Genomic DNA, 17,730 nt, shown 5'->3' on the forward strand with positions numbered 1-17,730 from the left:
CTCAGAGTTCCCATTCCAAAATTTCAGCCATGAATCAGGTACAATGATCTGATCGGGTAAAACCCCTCAGTTACAAAAGAGGTTCAATTCCAATTGGGTTTCTGGCAGATGGGACCAATCAAGGTCATCTGTCTAGATGGCTAAACCCTTTTTTACTAATATTTATGGAAAAGACACTTCTATTTCTATTCGTAGCTTTTGGTGACTTCAGGAACCAAGTAGAATCTTTCTCTTCTTCCTGGGAATGTCCCCCTCTTGGACAAGAACAGACAGGTTTTGTTTTGTTTCTGTTCCTTTCCTCTATTTGACATTAGTAAAAAAGTTTTAAATATCACAAAACTGATTTGACTGTAAATGGAGAAAGAGTATCAAACAAAATGAAACAAAAAACCCAAAGGACAAACAGAAAATCCTAAACAAACCCTCAAGTTTGGTCTTGGGGTTTTACATATACCAATGACACAGGAGACCCTAAATTACATAATTAACACAACAAGGATCGCAGTACATGGTGCACAGGGCCCCAAGATAACCCTGCCTAAACCCCTTGTGGAGAACCTAACAGGTACTGTGGCTACACATTGTTTCAATATCATCTTCCTTTCACCCAGGGGCTCACAGCTGTAATCAGATCCCTTATCCAAAATGCACCTCAGAGGACTTTCTTTTGCGATAGTTGAAACATTTCCCATTTTTGAAGACAGAAATTCAAGACAAACAAAACAAACTGCACACACAAATGATGGCATCCAAAGAAACAAATGAACCGGTTCACAAATCAGGTAAAGGTCCAACAACTCTTTCCTCTCTCCAGCACGTTACTGTAAGGCCAGCAGGTCCGGGGAAGGGCCCAGGGAGCCAGACGGAACCCCCGCCAAAGTGGCTGATGCAACCGACACCTGACATTGCCACACCACTCGGCCCCGGTCTTCCCGCTCCCCGAGGGGCGGAACCAACGGCTCTGAGGCTGATGCAACCGACACCTGACATTGCCACACCACTCGGCCCTGGTCTTCCCGCTCCCCGAGGGGCCGAACCAACGGCTCTGAGGCTGATGCAACCGACACCTGACATTGACACAACACCCGACAGATTACCAAAAAAGTGCTGCTTCACACAGCAAGCACCTCCCCTGCGTCCACCCCTATAAATTTTGTTCGCGCCCACACCCGGGCGCGACTTCTCTGGCCCCTTTCTCTCGGACCAGTGAACCTCGCCCGGGAGCGTTCCCAGATAAAGCTTGTTTAAGCTCTCCTCCATCTTTGGTGCCGTTCCTTACAGTTACCCCACTCAAATACAAAACAAATTGGCTAATTCTGGAGAAAATGCCCCAAACGGAGCGGAAATAAAGTTCCCGGCTGTACACACCGGAGCGACTTACCCTACTGTAGCCCGTCAGCTCCCAAACGTCGATTCCTTGCTCCAGCTGCCAACCACGGGGGGCAGCCAGGGCCGTTTTGCGGAATTCTGAAGGGAAGACCCTCCAGACAAGTGGTCCCGGCAGCTGCCAGGGCCTTACCCGGAAATTCCCCAAAGCGGACCGGGAGCCACGAGCAGCAAGGCTCCCGGCCGGCTGCACCACAATTCGTCACCAAGTCCAAGCTGGTACTGCTCGCCACACAAAAGGCCAATAGATTGAGCAACTTTATTCAGAACGCCAGCAGAGCAAGATGGTGAACCGTCTTGCCTGAGTTAGAATTCAAGCTTCCTTTTTACTAAAAGGGGAGGGAGTAAAGTCAAACACTTCCGGGTCCCGAGTCAGCCTCCTGAGGGGTCGTGTTCATTTCTTCCTCCCTGCAGTCATTCACAGGTGGACCTGGTTAGGATGTTTCCCGGGAGCTCAGCAAAGGTGTTTTAGCTCAATGCTCATTACCTGGGAGGCAGGGGTCCCAGAGATGGGCCATTATGTATAATTTAAGCTTATAGGCAAGGTCTCTTTAGTGATTACCTTGTAATAGAATACAAAGGTTCTTCCCTATTACAGTTGGGCCGAAGAAGCTCTCCTCTCCTCCAGGCTGATCCTGCACTCCACCTGAGGACCAGGTGGTACTGTGGACCGCCCCCAGGCACCTGTGCAGGTGCAAGAGGCTGCAGCCTAGGGGCAGCTCCCTAGGGAGGTGAAGGTGAGCGGCAAGGGTCTGCTCAGTGATGCCTCAACCCTACATGTCAGGGGTGTCAGGAGGTAACAAGGGCTCCAGGAGCATCAGAGAAGACACTTGCATCCAGATGAGGAGGTGGGGAAACTTGACCTGGAAAGGGTGACATTTTCGGTGCCCTTAAAGGGCAATCGGGATGGGCTCTTGAGAGAGAGAGATGGCGCAAAGGCAGGAGTGAAGACGTAGGGACCAGAAAGCACAAGATTTGGCCAGAGAAAGAACTAGATGGGGGCTAGTTTGGACCCAAGGACAGCCTCATTCTTTTGTTATTATTATGATTAATAAGAACTAATAGTTATAGAGAGCTCACTATGTGCCGGTCGCCGAGCTAAGGACTTTATGTTTTCTTGCTGGTACAATCCAGTGAGGTGGGTCCTGGTATTAGCACCTCTATTTACAGATGAGGAGTAGAGACATTAAGTAACTTGCCCAAGTTCACATACTAAGCGGTAGACCGTGCCCCCTGGGAGCACTTCGGCATCCACACTCTTCATCTCTCCGTTCAGAGTTCCCTGAGGAAAATCCCCACATTGACCCCTGCACGGAAGATTCAGGGATTCCCCAAGGACAAACTTCCTTCAATCTCCATTCCATTCCCCAGAAATGCAGTGAGAACACTCATATTCCTAGTTCCTGAGACAGAAAGTTACACCTATGGGGCCCCCTTAGGAGGTAAAAAAATAATCAACGATAAAAACTCTGTCCACCTAGGAGATGAATATTGGGGTGAGGGTTGCCCAGAAAACTCTCCTTGTTACTTTACGCAACTATTCCTTACTATATGTCCACGGCCACTGTGGTGCTCCGATGGGGCTCTACTGAGCTCTGAAGGGCAGATGGTGTTTTTTTAAACTCGAAAGGAGGGAGGTGGGAGCAGATGACTCAGGGGGAGTACTTGGAGGTGTTTCCAGATGTGCACTTCAAGTCAGTTGCATCATAAACAATGGTTTGAGTGTTCCTTATTTTTATTTTCATCTTTCTGAACATGTTGGGATCTCTGCTACTACAGAGCAGTGAGACTTGTGGCTTCCATCTCCCCGTCTCCTTAATTTGGAGGGCAGCACCACACTTCTAGCAGTGGCGGCTCCACAGCTGTGAGACAGCTGTGTCCCGTGGCTGATGGCTGTGGAAGTCAGTGGAAGATGCCACTGACTCCATCACGGCAGAGAGGGCATGTGAGGGGAGCCTAAGCTGGGCCCAGGTGAGCTGCTGTATTGTGGGAGGAGGATGGTCATTCTTGACCACAGACTGGGTCTTTGCACGTCCTATACCCTCTTCCCATCCACCCCTCACAGGGACTTGCTCCCTCTCTCCCACCCACCTTGATCATCGTGGCCGTGGTGAGCCTGTCTCCCTCTTAGGAGAAATGGAGACCAAGAGGAAACTGCTAAAGCAACAGCTGCAGAGCAATAGGCCCCCAAAGTCTTGCCTTGAATTTGCCCTGCCGTGTCCCTGCTGTGCAAAGAGAAACCTGGGAAAGCCTGAGGCCCCAGCTCCATGCATTCGTCAGGTCCTGGAGGTGAGGTCTGGCCACAGCTGGCCCCTGGTCTTCTCTGTCAGAGGCTCCCCCACCAAGGCCAGCTTTGCCATCTCAGCACTGGATTAAATAAGATGCCGCTTGCTAGCACCTGGAGTCTAGAGGTGTCAGCAGGTCATGCCAAGGAAGCAGGGGCTGGGCGTGAAGCCCACACCACCTCTGTGCAAGCGAGGAGGGCTGCAGGGGGCAGGCACAAGGTGGCCTGTCCACGGGGACAGCTGCCACTCAGCCTGGATTCCATGGCATGTGGGCAGTGTGGGAGCAGAGCAGACCTTCCCCTTTTGCAAGACAAGCTGGAAATCTGGAACTCCACATGAAGTTTCCCAACTCTAGGAGGTTGGCTCAGAGTGTTATGAGATGTGGGTCAACCGCTGTACAAACTCACTTTTCAACCTCTGCCTCATATCCTGCTCTTCTATGGAGAAAAGAGTATAAAACCTATGGAGTTTTTGCAAGTTTCAACAGGTACACTGAAATTTATGGACGTAATGCAATTCCTAACGCCCCTTCAAACCTTCCATATCTTTTCAAATTATGGTTTTCTCTGGATATATACCCAGGAGTGGGATTGCAGGATCAAATGATAGCTGTATTTTTAGTTTTTTAAGGAACCTCCATACTGTTTTCCATAGTGGCTGCACAAATTTACATTCCCACTAACAGTGTAGAAGGGTTCCTTTTTTTCTCCACATTCCACTCCTGGGCATATATCTGAAGAAAACCATACTTCAAAAAGATACATGCACCCCAGTGTTCATGGCAGCACTATGTACAATAGCCAAGACATGGAAGCAACCTAAATGTCCATCGACAGAGGAATGGATAAAGAAGATGTGGTACATATATACAATGGAATACTACTCAGCCATAAACAAAGAATGAAATGTTGCCATTTGCAGCAACATGGATGGACCTACAGATTATCATACTAAAGTAAGCCAGACAAAGACAAATGATATGCTTATATGTGGAATCTAAAAAATAATGATACAGATGAACTTATATACAAAACAGAAATAGACCCGCAGAGATAGAAAACAAACTTATGGTTACCAGAGGGAAAGCAGGGGGAGGGAAAAATTAGGAGTTTGGGATTAACATATACACACTACTATATATAAAATAGATAACCAACAAGGACCTACTTGTATATATATATATATATATATAACTGAATCACTTTGCTATACACCTGAAACTAACACAACATGGTAAATCAACTATATTTCAAATCAAAAAAAAGAAACCAAACTTCCGTTTCCTTCCATGTGTCCACAAAATCTGGTTTCTGGAATCCGAGCTGAAAAACACTTTTCTAGCAGAAGCCGATCACACCAACCACTCCTGAGGTTAGTTGTGCTATGGTCTACATAGCAAGAGGTCCTGGGCCCATGGCCTCATGAAGCAGACAGTACTCCCATTTATTGGCTGCATGACCTAAGGCAGCTTCTCTGTGCCTTGGTCTTCTCATCTATAAAATGGACGTACCAAAAGCACCCACTCAAAAGGCTGTTGTTAAAGACTCAACGAGTTACCATATGCAGGTACTTGAAACAGTGCCTTGCTCACAGCATGTGTTAGATTTATTTTTCTCCAGAACATTCCAACCTGTGAGGTCTCCAGCCAGGGGCCAAGTGCCTATTGAGGACACCAACCCTTTGCTTCCAGGTTAACAGGGGACAGCAAGGCCAGACCTAGACTCAGTTTTGCCCCGCACGATCACCAAGTGTGGAGGTAGAGGAGAAAGGTATCCACACACCTTGGACTACTGAGAACTTCCTCTTCCTCTCCTCAGACGAAGTATGAAGTCATGAGCTGGTGGATGACTTAGAAATACAAAGTACAAAAGACTTTAGTCATTCTTCAGATGTCTGATCCCGTTTTTTCCTAAAACATGGAAGGCCAAGCCGTTATAATAGGGTTCAGATCTGCTCTAGGGGGCAAGTCATGCTTGAGCCAAAACATAACAAAAAGCCAGCCATCAATCTAATTCTCCATATCAGTATTCTATTTCCAACCAGATTATCAAGGAACACTTGCTGAGCACCTGCTATAATCAGAGTACTGTTCTCAGCTGCTGGGAATTGTAAAGAAAATAATGGTACCTGGTTCTGCAGAAGCTTATTCATTCCCGGAGTTAACAAATATTTGTTAAATTCTCACTTAGTACCAGGCACTAGGGAAAGATTAAAGCCTGCCTCCTGGAGCATGTGATGTCGGGAGATGGAGCGGGGCAGATAACAAACAAAGAGCTACGTAAATTCAATAGTAGGTCAGTTGGTAATAAGCTATACAGAGAAAAAACAGCAGAACAGGGGAGTGTTTGAATGGAGGGTGTGTAGTACAGAACAGTCAGAGAGGGTAGAGTTGGCATTCGTGAGCCTGATGGTGCAGACACTGTCTGAGCCCCAGTTAGCCTTTCTCAGAGCTGCTGTGGTGGTGGAGAGGGGTGAGGGAGCCTTCAGCAGAGGTGGGCAGGCCACCAGGCCATGGAGCAGAATGGATAAAAGGAAAGAGACTCAGGGGGCTGCAGCCTGTGAGAGCCAATGGGAAGGTACCAGGTGCTCCCAGGAGCATCACTTGAGTCAAAGAAAGAGACCACAAATTCATTGGCCACAGACCTCTGCCTTTGGGTTAGCAAAGCACCTGGTGGCCAAGCGGGAAGGGGACACTGAACTGGAGTCTAGCAAATGCCAGCCCGGTCCCCCCAGGAACTGGTACAAAGCTAGGTACCCCTCTCCCTCCTAGTTTCCTAAGGGCCTTTAAGCCACCTGACCTTCTCTCCCCATCCGCCTGGGCCCCCTTAGGGAAAGACAGGGCAGGGGGAGGAAGCCACTGGAGAGGAGAGGATGTTATTATCCAAGAGGACTGAACACTACCCAGAGGAGCTGTTTAATTCATCCAACTGGACAGTGCTTTACTCAGGCTGGATAATTGCTTCTTGCTACCCAGTAGGTGAGAGTCCAAGGCAAGTTAAGATCAACTAGAGATGGAGAAATTACATTTCCGCTGCTTAGGAGGAGGAGGGAAGGAGGGAGGGAGGAAAAGTGGAGAGAGTGAATGCAGAAACTCTTTTGAGTTTTGCTGAAAACATGGAAATGATCCAGAAGAGGGAGAAAACTTGATGATGCAAGAGAGAGAGAGACTTTCTAAAGTGATTTCTAGAATTTCGAGGAGGCGAATGAAGTGCTGACGGGCAGAGTTCACTTCAGGCACAAGTACCATCCACTCATTCATCTGTCCAGGGGGTGGACGAGGGGGGTGGTGGTGATGGGAGCATGTAGTCCTCTTCCAGCTGTTTCTATTCTTTCCAGGAATTGGAATGCAAGATCATCACCTGAGAGCGAGGATGGGGACGAGGTCTTGGGGATTAAGGAGAGAGGAGGATGTACAAAAGAGTGGTTTGGAGGGCGAGAGAGCGAATTAAATAGGATAGGTATGAGGATGGTGGGAGAAAACTAAGCATCCAGCTAGAGGTTGTGAATTTCAAGTGAAACAACTCTAGGTGCTTGAGAGACTGCACAGAGTAAGCAGAGGGTTCCACTTAACCAGGGTTATGGTTGTGCTCTCGTAAGGAGACAAGTATGACAACAGAGAAAAGAGCACGGGAATTGAGGGTGTTTTCCTTGGGGCGATTAGTATTGCTCTCGGAGTTTAAATCCATTCAAGTGGGGAAGCGTGGACTTGAGGCAGGTGAGGGACAAGGAAAAGGTAGGAGGAGAAGCCGAATGGAGGTCCCAGCGCGGTTGAAGGATTGTAGGAGTTGAGGTATTAGAGAAAGTGAGCTAGAAAGACAGAGGGTGAAGGTCAGAATCTGGGAGGGCTGAAATTGAGATGAAGGCGAGCTCCCAGGTACTGGTAATGATAAGGTGTAAGGGATGTACACAGGAACCGCTGCCTGAGATGGGGGGGAGGACAAGACCATTGATAGAAAGGAGAGGCAGAGGAATTGTGCAGGGGTGTGAATTTTAGGAGGAGTGCTTGAGAGAGTGAAGGTAAGGCACCCAAATTCTCAAGAATGAGGGTGAGCGGTGGGGGAGGGGGCTGCAGAGGGCAGAGTGTGAGGAAGTTAGATTCAAAGGTAGGTTTTAGGATGGCTGGGAAGAGCAATGATGAGGAAGGTGACAGGTACCCCTCCTCGCAGCCCATGGCTCTGCTTGTGAAAGAGGACCACGGGGAACGGGGCGGGGATGCGAGGCACTAGAGCAAAGCCTGGTTTCAGTTCCAGAAAGAGGAAGGGAACCTTGGGAAAAGAAGTTGAGGATTTAAACCACAGTCGGATGGATGGAAAAACCACTAGAGGAGCGACTATCCATGAAGAGATTTTAAAAAAACCTCTGTTCTAAGGACTTGAAGATTAAATGGAAAGCACAGCACCAAATACATCCTGAGCTCTCAGTGTCAGCTATTGTCATTAGGACCACAATGAATTGACTCATAAACCAGTTTTTAGTCTTTTCCCCAGAATTTTAGTTCTTTCTGGTGTTGGCCAATACTCTGCTTTATTACATTTATAGCATATTTTGTACACAGGAACAAAACAGCACACGTTTAAGTACGCAGAGGTAAACGTAAATACTTAAGCCTTGTTCTTTAAAATGAATAGACGTGGTCATATCCATAGATTTCAGAGTCATAGACATCGTTGAAATTACTCGGTCAACTCCATCACCGCTTGAAAATTTACAGAAGAGGAGAACTGGCTGGGCAAGCAAGGCTGGGACTGATCCGAGATGATTCGGTTGTTGAGCCGCGACCAGAACCCGGGAGGGGCTCTAGATTCTGGTCTAGGCTCCTCTCCTATTATTGGTATTGCGGCACCTTCCCGAACCGTCAAGACGGAGCCACCAGCCGAGGTCCCTCAGAAGGTTCCCCTCTGAACCCAACCTACAAAAGAGCCCACGCTCCGCTGGGTCCAGTAACCAACCTCGCTGGGGTTCAGGAATCGCTTCCCGCGTCTGGGTGGGGCTCGTCCGCGGCGACCGCCTCCCGCGTTCAGTTGGTGGGGAGGGAAGCGCCTGGAATACGTGGAATACCACGGGCCTGGGAGCGGAAGCGGGGCCGAGGCAGGCTGGGCGGTGACTGGGGGTGGGGACTGCGCTTCGCCCGGTTGGCAGCCCTCAAGGCGGACCCTGCGGAGCCACGTTCCCGCGCGCGGTGCCGCTGGACTCGGGCTGTGCAAGCGGCAGGGGTTTGGCGCGCCCAGCGCGCACCGGCCGCCAAAGGAAGCGCTTTTGCCTTGGGACCAGGCGCTAGGCTCCTGGCCCGGCCCGGGGGCGCGGCGCGCCCATGGGCAGCGCCGAGAACTGCAGCGACGGCTCGGAGGACGCGGGGGAGCCGCCGTGGGCAGAGGTGCTGCCTTGCGACGAGCGCCGTTGCTCGCCCTTCCCCCTGGGGGCGCTGGTGCCAGTGACCGCCGTGTGCCTGGGCCTGGTCGCCGTCGGGGTGAGCGGCAACGTGATGACGGTGCTGCTGATCGGGCGCTACCGGGACATGCGGACCACCACCAGCTTGTACCTGGGCAGCATGGCCGTGTCTGACCTGCTCATCCTGCTCGGGCTCCCCTTCGACCTGTACCGCCTCTGGCGCTCCCGGCCCTGGGTGTTCGGTACGCTGCTCTGCCGCCTCTCGCTCTACGTGCACCTACGCCACGCTGCTGCACATGACGGCGCTCAGCCTCGAGCGCTACCTCGCCATCTGTCGCCCGCTCCGGGCCCGCGTCCTCGTCACCCGCCGCCGCGTCCTTATGGTCATCGCCGCGCTCTGGGCCGTGGCGCTGCTCTCCGCCGGGCCCTTCTTCTTTCTGGTGGGCGTCGAGCAGGACCCCGGCCGCTACGCGGTCCAGGACCTTAACGGCACCGCTTAGCTCACCCCCTCGCCCCGCCGCCACCGCCACTCCTCGGGTCCTCGCGGGCGCCACCGCTGTCCCCGCCGTCGGGGCCCGAGGCGGCGGCGGCCGCGGCGCTGTTCAGCCAGGAGTGCCGGCCGAGCCCGGCGCAGCGGGGCGCGCTGTGCGTCATGCTGTGGGTCACCACCGCCTACTTCTTCCTGCCCTTCCTGTGCCTCAGCGTCCTCTACGGGCTCATCGGGCGGGAGCTGTGGAGGAGCCGCGGGCCGCTGCGAGGCCCGGCCACCTCCGCTCGGGAGAAGGGACACCAGCAGATGGTCCGCGTCCTGCGTGAGTGGCGCCGCCTCTGTTCCAAACACCCCAACCCACGGTCCAGGCTGTGTCGCCTTCCCCTGGTCTCCCAGCCCTCGGCGCCTCTTCTGGCCACATTTCATTCTGTCGTTCTACCCCAGCCTCCACCTGCTTCTCCTTCTAGTCTCCAGAGAAAACCATCTCCCGTCCTCCAAGGGCTCTGGGTCACCCCAGGCGTCCCCTGAGAGTGGGATATCCGGGTCCTGTAAACAGCAATTATTTCCCAAAGCCTCTGTGATCAGCGAGCTGGGCTGATCCAAGATGGATAATTGCAGGCTCTTAAGCCAACTGCCTGTCTCTGTTTGATGCTGCAGTTATGGAATTACAGAACCCTGGAGAAGACGGGATAGCTCACGTTAAGATAAAGTTTCTTTACTTAATGTTATGTTATCCTGAAGACTAAAGTGAATCATGCCCATATCAAAAAAATAAAGATTGTGCAGACTTGTTGCAGAGTTCTTTTCAACCGAAAACAGAGAACATGTCAACGAAGTGGGTTTGTGGAAGGAAGCCTGCCAGAACAGCTTGTTAGTAGAAATCACTCCTTCTGGTTTATGTCAGGCCTTGATAGTAAATGTATGAGCCGAATACTCAGCTTTAAAGCTAATATCGATGCTGTCTGCAACCTGGTAGTTTTTCTGGGGTGGGGATTTGGCTAGGCAAGAGTTTTATTTATTTTGCTTTTACTTATTATTTCAGATGGTTTCCTGGGGATGCTTATTTGTTTTCGGATGCTTTGGCTAATTCTGGCGCCTATGTCTTGTTTTGCAGTGGTGGTGGTTCTGGCGTTTATAGTTTGCTGGCAGCCTTTCCACGTTGGCAGAATCATTTACATAAATACCAAAGATTCCGGGATGATGTACTTCTATAGTACTTTAACACTGTGCCCTGCAACTTTTCTATCTGAGCGCATCCATCAACCCCATCCTCTACAACCTCATTTCAAAGAAGTATAGAGCAGCGGCCTGGAAACTGCTGCTAGCCAGGCGGTCCAGACAGAGAGGTTTCTGCAGAAGCAGGGAGGCTGGAGGGGACCCTGGAGGAGACATGGCTGGCTGCACCGAGACCAGCGCTAATGTACAGACACCAGCAACCAGCATGGCCAAACACAGCGCCTCATCCCACAGCTCTGGGACTTAAGGGAAAACAGGTCTGCAGGAAGAAAAGAACTGCGAGGGGGGAACCGAAGCTGTTAGGGAGAATTAGAAAGAGTGGTTGACATTTTGCAAGTTGGTCAGCAACTTAGCATGATTTTTTTTTTTAAACAAAGGTATGAAATGTAACTGTACCAGTCTCTCTGGTTTTCCTTTCATGTACCCCCTTGGGGACGTTCATTTTATCCTCCTGATATCCCACATCACAAAATGTTCTCTGGGGAGGCTTTGTAAGTCCTCATTCTTCTACTCTGGGGAAATATGACCACTCATTTTCCAGTTAACAAGTGATCCAGAGAGATGCTCCCGTAAAAACTGTCACCTGTGAGGTCAGAGGTGTATTTTGTTTTATGTTTTGGATATAAATGTGATGGTGCATCTACAAGGAATCCAGGATGATGAGAGTTTTAATCCAAGAAATTACTTAATGCTTATATATGACAGCAAAAAATGTTTAGAAACAAGTGAAAGGAATTCTGGGTAGAGTGCAGTGTTCAGGGGTCCCGCCTCTCTCAGGCTCAGAGCAAATCGTTAAGTTTAGGCACAGTACCCTCTTTCAGAACCTGGGTAACGAAGTCTGAGGGCAGGGAGGTGCAGCAGGATGTAGCTTCCACAAAGCGACTGTTGATCACATTGATAAGAGCTTTAATACGCCTTATTCGCCTCAGCTTGGTGGGATAAGCAATGATGGAACCAAGTCTGGGGTCTGAGTCTGAAAACTTAAGAGCCTTACCCACTCCCACCCCGAGAAGCTGCACTAACAGAAAAAATGAGAGTCAATGGATGTACTCAAGGGCGAGAGAGACTGTGCTGGACATTCTGGACAACAACTCTGTAACTCTGTTTTAGTTTTTACAGTTTAAAACATAAACCTGTTTTTGGAGGGCTCCTACTGCCTCGCTGGACTCCAAAGGGCCTCAGTCAACCCAGGGTCTTATGAATGGCGCCCCCTGGAGGTAGGCAGGATACAACTAGGTCAGCTGTAAACTACAAATGGTGACTCCATAAACAAGGGTCCGCTCCACACCTGACAAGGTCCTTTGCTTTTTCATGTGATTGACTATGTACAGTGATGCCTTCAAGTCCCCTTGAAGTGTCCTAACACCCTGGCCCTGCCCTCAACTGGTGTGGCAGTGAAGAAGTCCCCCGTCTACACTGTTTCTTCCAACTTGGGGCAGTGGTCCCTAAACTGTGTTCTGCAGATTTTCAGGGAGTATTTGAAAAAAGGATTCTGTGGTCAAATATGGCAGAAGAACAGTACATACTGTACCCACCTTCCCAAGAGTCACAACACAAAATATCCCATCAGAGGCTCTGAGAAGTTGTTGCTGGGGACACTGATGGAGGGTCTCATGGTGCAGGTGCCAGCCTTGTGCCACAGCCACTCCCCTGCTTGGTGGCACTAAGTGGGGACGTCCTGGAGATGCAACCACACAGTCTTTCTTCTCTCGGGAGTTCCTCTCTGGGACAGTCAGAAGCGGCTTCTTCCCTGTAGAAAATCATGGCTAAGAAACTTACTGATATGTTATATGTAGTATAATATTTTAGATATAGAAGCAAAGACCTCTCCTTTGAGTTTTCTTGTTCAGATTCTAGAAAAGAGGGATTTGCATCACCCTTTCCTGTGACCTAGGTGTGTTCCCAGGTGTGGGCAGAGAAGGATCATCCTTTCTTGCCACTGGGTCCCTGAGATGGAGTATCTGAATTCCATCCCTCCTGTGGATTGCTGTGCACCTGTTTTCAAAATGCCGACCTTACCCATTAGTGGATTGTGAGATGAGTGGAGTGTGTCACATGTTTCTTTATTGGATTGCAAATAGAATAGAGAATCAGTGCATCATGTGTAGTAAGGCTAACTGTTGTGTTGTGAAACTTTTGTTTCAATTATATATTGGTTGGTATCTTTCATGGTTCGTAAAATAAAATATATTCTCATTGTGGGTCATGGTCAAAAATATTTGAAAAGCTGTTCTAAGGTCTAAAATTGTTCTCTACCACAGAAGAAAGTGTCCTCTGGTGTTGACAACTGGCTATAAAGGGGAGGGGCATCCTGGGAAGACTCGGGGTGGCCAAGTCAGGGATCACTGGAGAGGGATGGCTGGGCTGTGGGCCTCCCTCCACCCTGGGGATGGTATCCTGGATGCTGTGTCTGGGACCTCTCTCTGCCCTCGGACGAAGATGTGTGCTGGGTCCCTGCAGGGCTCTTTCTGTAGGCCAAGTCGCTTTTTTTAGGTGAGGCACCAACCTTGGGGAAGGGTTTGTGTTTCATTCATTCACTCCACAAATATTCACCAAGCAACTGCTAAGTGCTAGACGTGTATGTCAAAATACTCTAGAAACATTAGTACATGTCATGGTGTTGAAATCAACCAAATTTTTAATGGTCTTTTTTGCCTTGAAATGTGTGATTGTTCATCTAGACTAACCTCAGATTCAGCTCACAGGCCAATAAAAGCACTCACATCGGACGGACCTGCAGAATTTCAGGTTAGTGTCATCTACACGACTTCCCTCCACCTTTCTATAGGAGACTTTCCCACTTCTGAAGCAATTGCACAGCACCTCCGAGGACCCAGGAGTCCAGGGGACATGAGAGCAATGTGTTGATGATGTTTGAAAGTCTGAACATGGCCTCTCCTACAATTTCTACCCAAGTAACAGTAACATTTGCTAGTATGTGGAACCATTCACATATAAGTATTAGTGATTGTACAAGTGTTTTAAGTGGAGCTTTAATAAAAGGCTTTTCATAAATGTGGGGCCATTTTCTATTGTGAGCCAACTTTCTAAAGATTCAGAACTCTAAATATTACAAAGAACCTAGTCAGCTCTGAGCAGCCATCCAAAATCAGCATCCCTGCTCCTAGGAGCACAGGAACCTTTGTCATTGAGAGGCGTGTGCTCTGTGGGTGGCATGCTTTGTGGCAGTCACTCAGCATGTCCCTCACTCTGTGTAAGCTACAAGGAGGTGACAGAGGTAGACTCTACTGGCCACAAGGAGGTGACAGAGGTAGACTCTACTGACCACCTTCTTAGGAAAACAACACACGCACTTTCGAAAGATTAGCAGATGCTTGTGTCATAAGGGGCCAAAAAGTGCCATCCGGACCAGGAGAGCTGAGTGTGGGCAGTCAGGCAATGCTCTACGTGAATCTTTTTCACGGCACTTGGTCCGTCACGTCTTGGGGACTGGTTCCCAGAGTTTGTAACTTGCTCCCTAAGGACAGACTGTGCTTTATTCCCCTTGGCATCTCTTGCCCACAGGTAGATATGTGTTGAACTCAAGTGGACAGGAATCTTCACCCCAGTGGGTGGACAGAGATGGAGGCTGAGTAAGCAGATGACTGGGACCTCCATTCTGAGCCATCGGTCAGCCAGAGGGAGAGCACAGGACGGGGCGAAAATGGCACACAGGGGACGTGGGTGCTGAAGGGAGGAGAGGACAGGGCTCTGAGGAAGAGAGGAGAGAGGCAAGGGCACTGGTGTAATCAGGAGTTGGAGCCTCCAAAGCAAATGAAGCAGGGTCTGGGAAGGCTGAGCCTGGGAGGCCAGCTGGGACCAGTTAGGTACTGTAATCCAGGCACAGGGCACTCGTGGGGTAGAGTGGTGACACTGGATCAGTAACACAACCAGGTTCAGCACCTCCCATCACCAAGACGCCGGCAACCTCGTGGCCTCAGAACAGGGAGCATCCCTTTCCCCATCCTCAATCCCCAGTGCCAGGCATCCCCACCTTATTTTCCTGCATCTGTGCCTTTGCGCCCCACCCCAGCTCAGGCAGGCCCACAGCATGACGGGTCCAGTAATGACATCTCCTTTCCCTCATCTTTGCAGTGAGTGTGCAAGTCTCGAAAATGTTCCAATAATTCCTATGACTTATGATGATACAGAGATAAAAAAAAACTTAAAAAAAATTTTTTTTGAAAACCTGCAGTTTTCAAAGTCGTGGTGTCTTAATTTTACTGTAATGGTTATATCTGTTCATAACTGGAACATACATAGGGCTCCACGTGATCTCTCTTTCTGTCTTACTTCCGCAATAATTCATTACTTTGTCATTACAGTGATTATTAGCGCCCTTCCCTCAGGCTTTTTATTCCCCTCTGTAATTCTCTACAGCAGTGGCTCCCAAACTTTGGCACGCGTGAGAATCACCTGGAGGGAGAGTTAAAACACAGCTTGCTGGGCCTCATCCCCAGAATTCCAGATTCCGCGGGTCTGGGCTGGGACCCGAGAACGTGCCTTTCTCTCAAGTTCCCGGGTGATGCTGATTCTGATGGTCTGAGGACCACCCTCTGGGAGCCTCTACGTAGATGGCTGCTACAGAAAATGTGAGCCACAGAGCAGTGGCATGCGCGTTACCTGGCGCCTTGTTAACATGCAGACTTTCAGGCCCCACCCCGGAGCCTTCTGAGTCAGAACCTGAATTTTAACAAGAGCCCCAGGCGCCTCCGACGCACATTAAAGTTTGAGAAGCACCAGTCGAGAGGCTAGACCGACGGCATCAGAATCTCTGGGGGTTGAACCCAGACGTGGTTTTTACAGCTCCTCAGGCGATTCCAATGTGCAGACAAGACTGCGAACCATCAGTAGGCTCTCCCTCATCGAAATCTCTTCCATTCTCGCTCCACCCTCTTCCCCCGCCCCACCCCTTTCCTCCCTTTCCCCGTATTTACCTCAGGATAAAGGAAAAGATACGAAGCCAGTAAACAAAGATACTGCAGGTGGCTTTGGGCGGTGGATCCATGGGAAAGTCATTTATATTCCAGCAGAAACTGTGGAATGACTGTGGTCCGGCGATGGGTCCCTGACTCCTCAGCACCCCCGGTCCCCTTAACGTCTCCCGCCCACGCCGAGGTCCTTCCACGCACGGGCCAGGCTGCGCCCACGCCTCCTCGACTGCTCCCTTCTGTCACCAGGCCTCCACCCCGTTTCCTGCTCTTCTAGACATCTTCTATTCTTCCTTTCCCTCAAGTCCTGACTGGCTCCTTGCGCTCTTCCTCCATTCCTCCAGAAAAGGCCTTCTCAGCTCTTCCTGGGGCCTTCTCGGAGGTGAGACCCCATGTCACCTGTGGCCCTGGGGGGCAGCCCCAGGACTTGTGCCTGGTGCTGGTTACTGAGGTCAGCCGGGCGGACGGGCCGGGCTGCGGGTCCCAGGGAGCGGGCCTTGACTCTGCGAAGTCTCAACAAGAGCTTTGCTTCACGCTCCAAAGTCACGTCAGGTCTCCAACCTTTCAACGTTATCGTAACTGAGTCCCTAAAACTCAGAGGCTGACTGCATAGGGAGAAGAGGAAGTCAGAACTCCAACATTTGAGGTCTGTTTGAAAGGAAAGGGAGGCCAGAAGCCCGGGTGCTTGGCGCAACGAGCGGCGCGGGGCGTGCGCGCCGAGGTCTGCCGTCTGCGCCTGCGCGCGCAATCTCTGCGGCGGCCCGGGCCTTGGGGACGCTGGCCCTGCGGGGAGCCGCGCCCAGTCCCAGCTCCGCTCTCCGCGCGTCAATTCACAGGCGGACGTGGACAGATCACAACAGAAAACGGTGTTGCAGCAGCGGGAATCAGCAATTTTGCACAGGGAGCTTTGAGAGATGTTGCATACTGTAATCTGCCTGAAGTTGGGACAAAATTGAACAAACGAGGAGTTTGGTGCTTTAGAAAGTTTGAAAGCTGCTTGTCTGCTCTTCTTCCTCCATCAGAAGTAACTGAAATTAATGAAGCTCTGGCAGAAAATCCAGGACGTGTCCAAAAAATCTTGTTATGAAGATGATTGGCGGATCAATGTGACACTCAGTAACCCTTCAGAACTAGATGAACTAATGAGTGAAGAAGCGTATGAGAAACACATAAAATCTATTGAGTGAAAATGGAACCCCTAAATAAACTAGTATGAAACAATCTAGCATAGTTGTCTTAAATTAGTTGTGGATAGATTTTTTAAAAAGCAACTTGTAGCAAAGGAAACTACTTGCAACATGTTACCAGAATACCCCCTAACTTCCTAATGACTGCAGATAAACACTATGCATCTTTTCCACAGCACCCTATGATTTTTAGGCTAGGCTCCAGTTTACAATACTCAGAATTCCTGAAATTATCTGTAGTAAAACTAGTTATAAAAATTATGTAATTCAAAGATAACATTGTTATATTAAGCCTTATAACAGTTTACAGTCATCCCTGGATTGGGTCAAAATACTTGATGAGGGCTTCCCTGGTGGCGCAGTGGTTGAAAGTCCGCCTGCCGATGCAGGGCACACGGGTTCGTGACCCGGTTCCGGAAGATCCCACATGCCGCGGAGCAGCTGGGCCCGTGAGCCATGGCCGCTGAGCCTGCGCTTCCGGAGCCTGTGCTCCTTAACGGGAGAGGCCGCAGCGGTGAGAGGCCCGCGTACTGCAAAAAAAAAAACCAAAAAAACCCCCCAAAACTTACTGATCTTCCCATTGGAAATAACTGGAGGTGGAGAAAAGTTTTTGTTAGTTGTACAGTGTCAGATGAAGAACAATACTATCTTAATTTTGCAACATACTGTGTTTGCTGGTGCTATTTTTATACAGTGAAGCTACAGCCTTGCAGGAAAATAAGAAAGTTTAATAATAAAATATTCAACTTAAAAAAATTAAAAAGAAATAGGCTGTAGAGGTGGTTTAGCAGGGGACAATAATGAATTCCTTTTTTTTTTTTTAAATT

At 49.8% G+C, this 17,730-nt stretch overlaps 1 protein-coding gene and 1 pseudogene across 1 annotated transcript; both read left to right on the forward strand.

The window, feature by feature from the left end:
- Positions 1-8,726: 8,726 nt before the first annotated feature.
- MLNR (motilin receptor) lies at positions 8,727-11,722 on the forward strand. The gene is given in 5 exon segments (XM_027116330.1): positions 8,727-9,329; positions 9,331-9,554; positions 9,557-9,871; positions 10,664-10,775; positions 10,777-11,722. Coding segments are annotated over 5 exon segments (1,254 nt in total). The 5' UTR covers positions 8,727-8,982; the 3' UTR covers positions 11,033-11,722.
- Positions 11,723-14,836: 3,114 nt separating this feature from the next.
- On the forward strand, positions 14,837-17,338 carry LOC113625548 (glycine cleavage system H protein, mitochondrial-like; annotated as a pseudogene).
- Positions 17,339-17,730: the final 392 nt, after the last annotated feature.

This window comes from Aethalodelphis obliquidens, unplaced genomic scaffold (assembly GCF_003676395.1).
Source record: "Aethalodelphis obliquidens isolate GAN/ISIS:26980383/991018 unplaced genomic scaffold, ASM367639v1 scaffold16, whole genome shotgun sequence".
Classification (NCBI taxonomy): domain Eukaryota; kingdom Metazoa; phylum Chordata; class Mammalia; order Artiodactyla; family Delphinidae; genus Aethalodelphis; species Aethalodelphis obliquidens.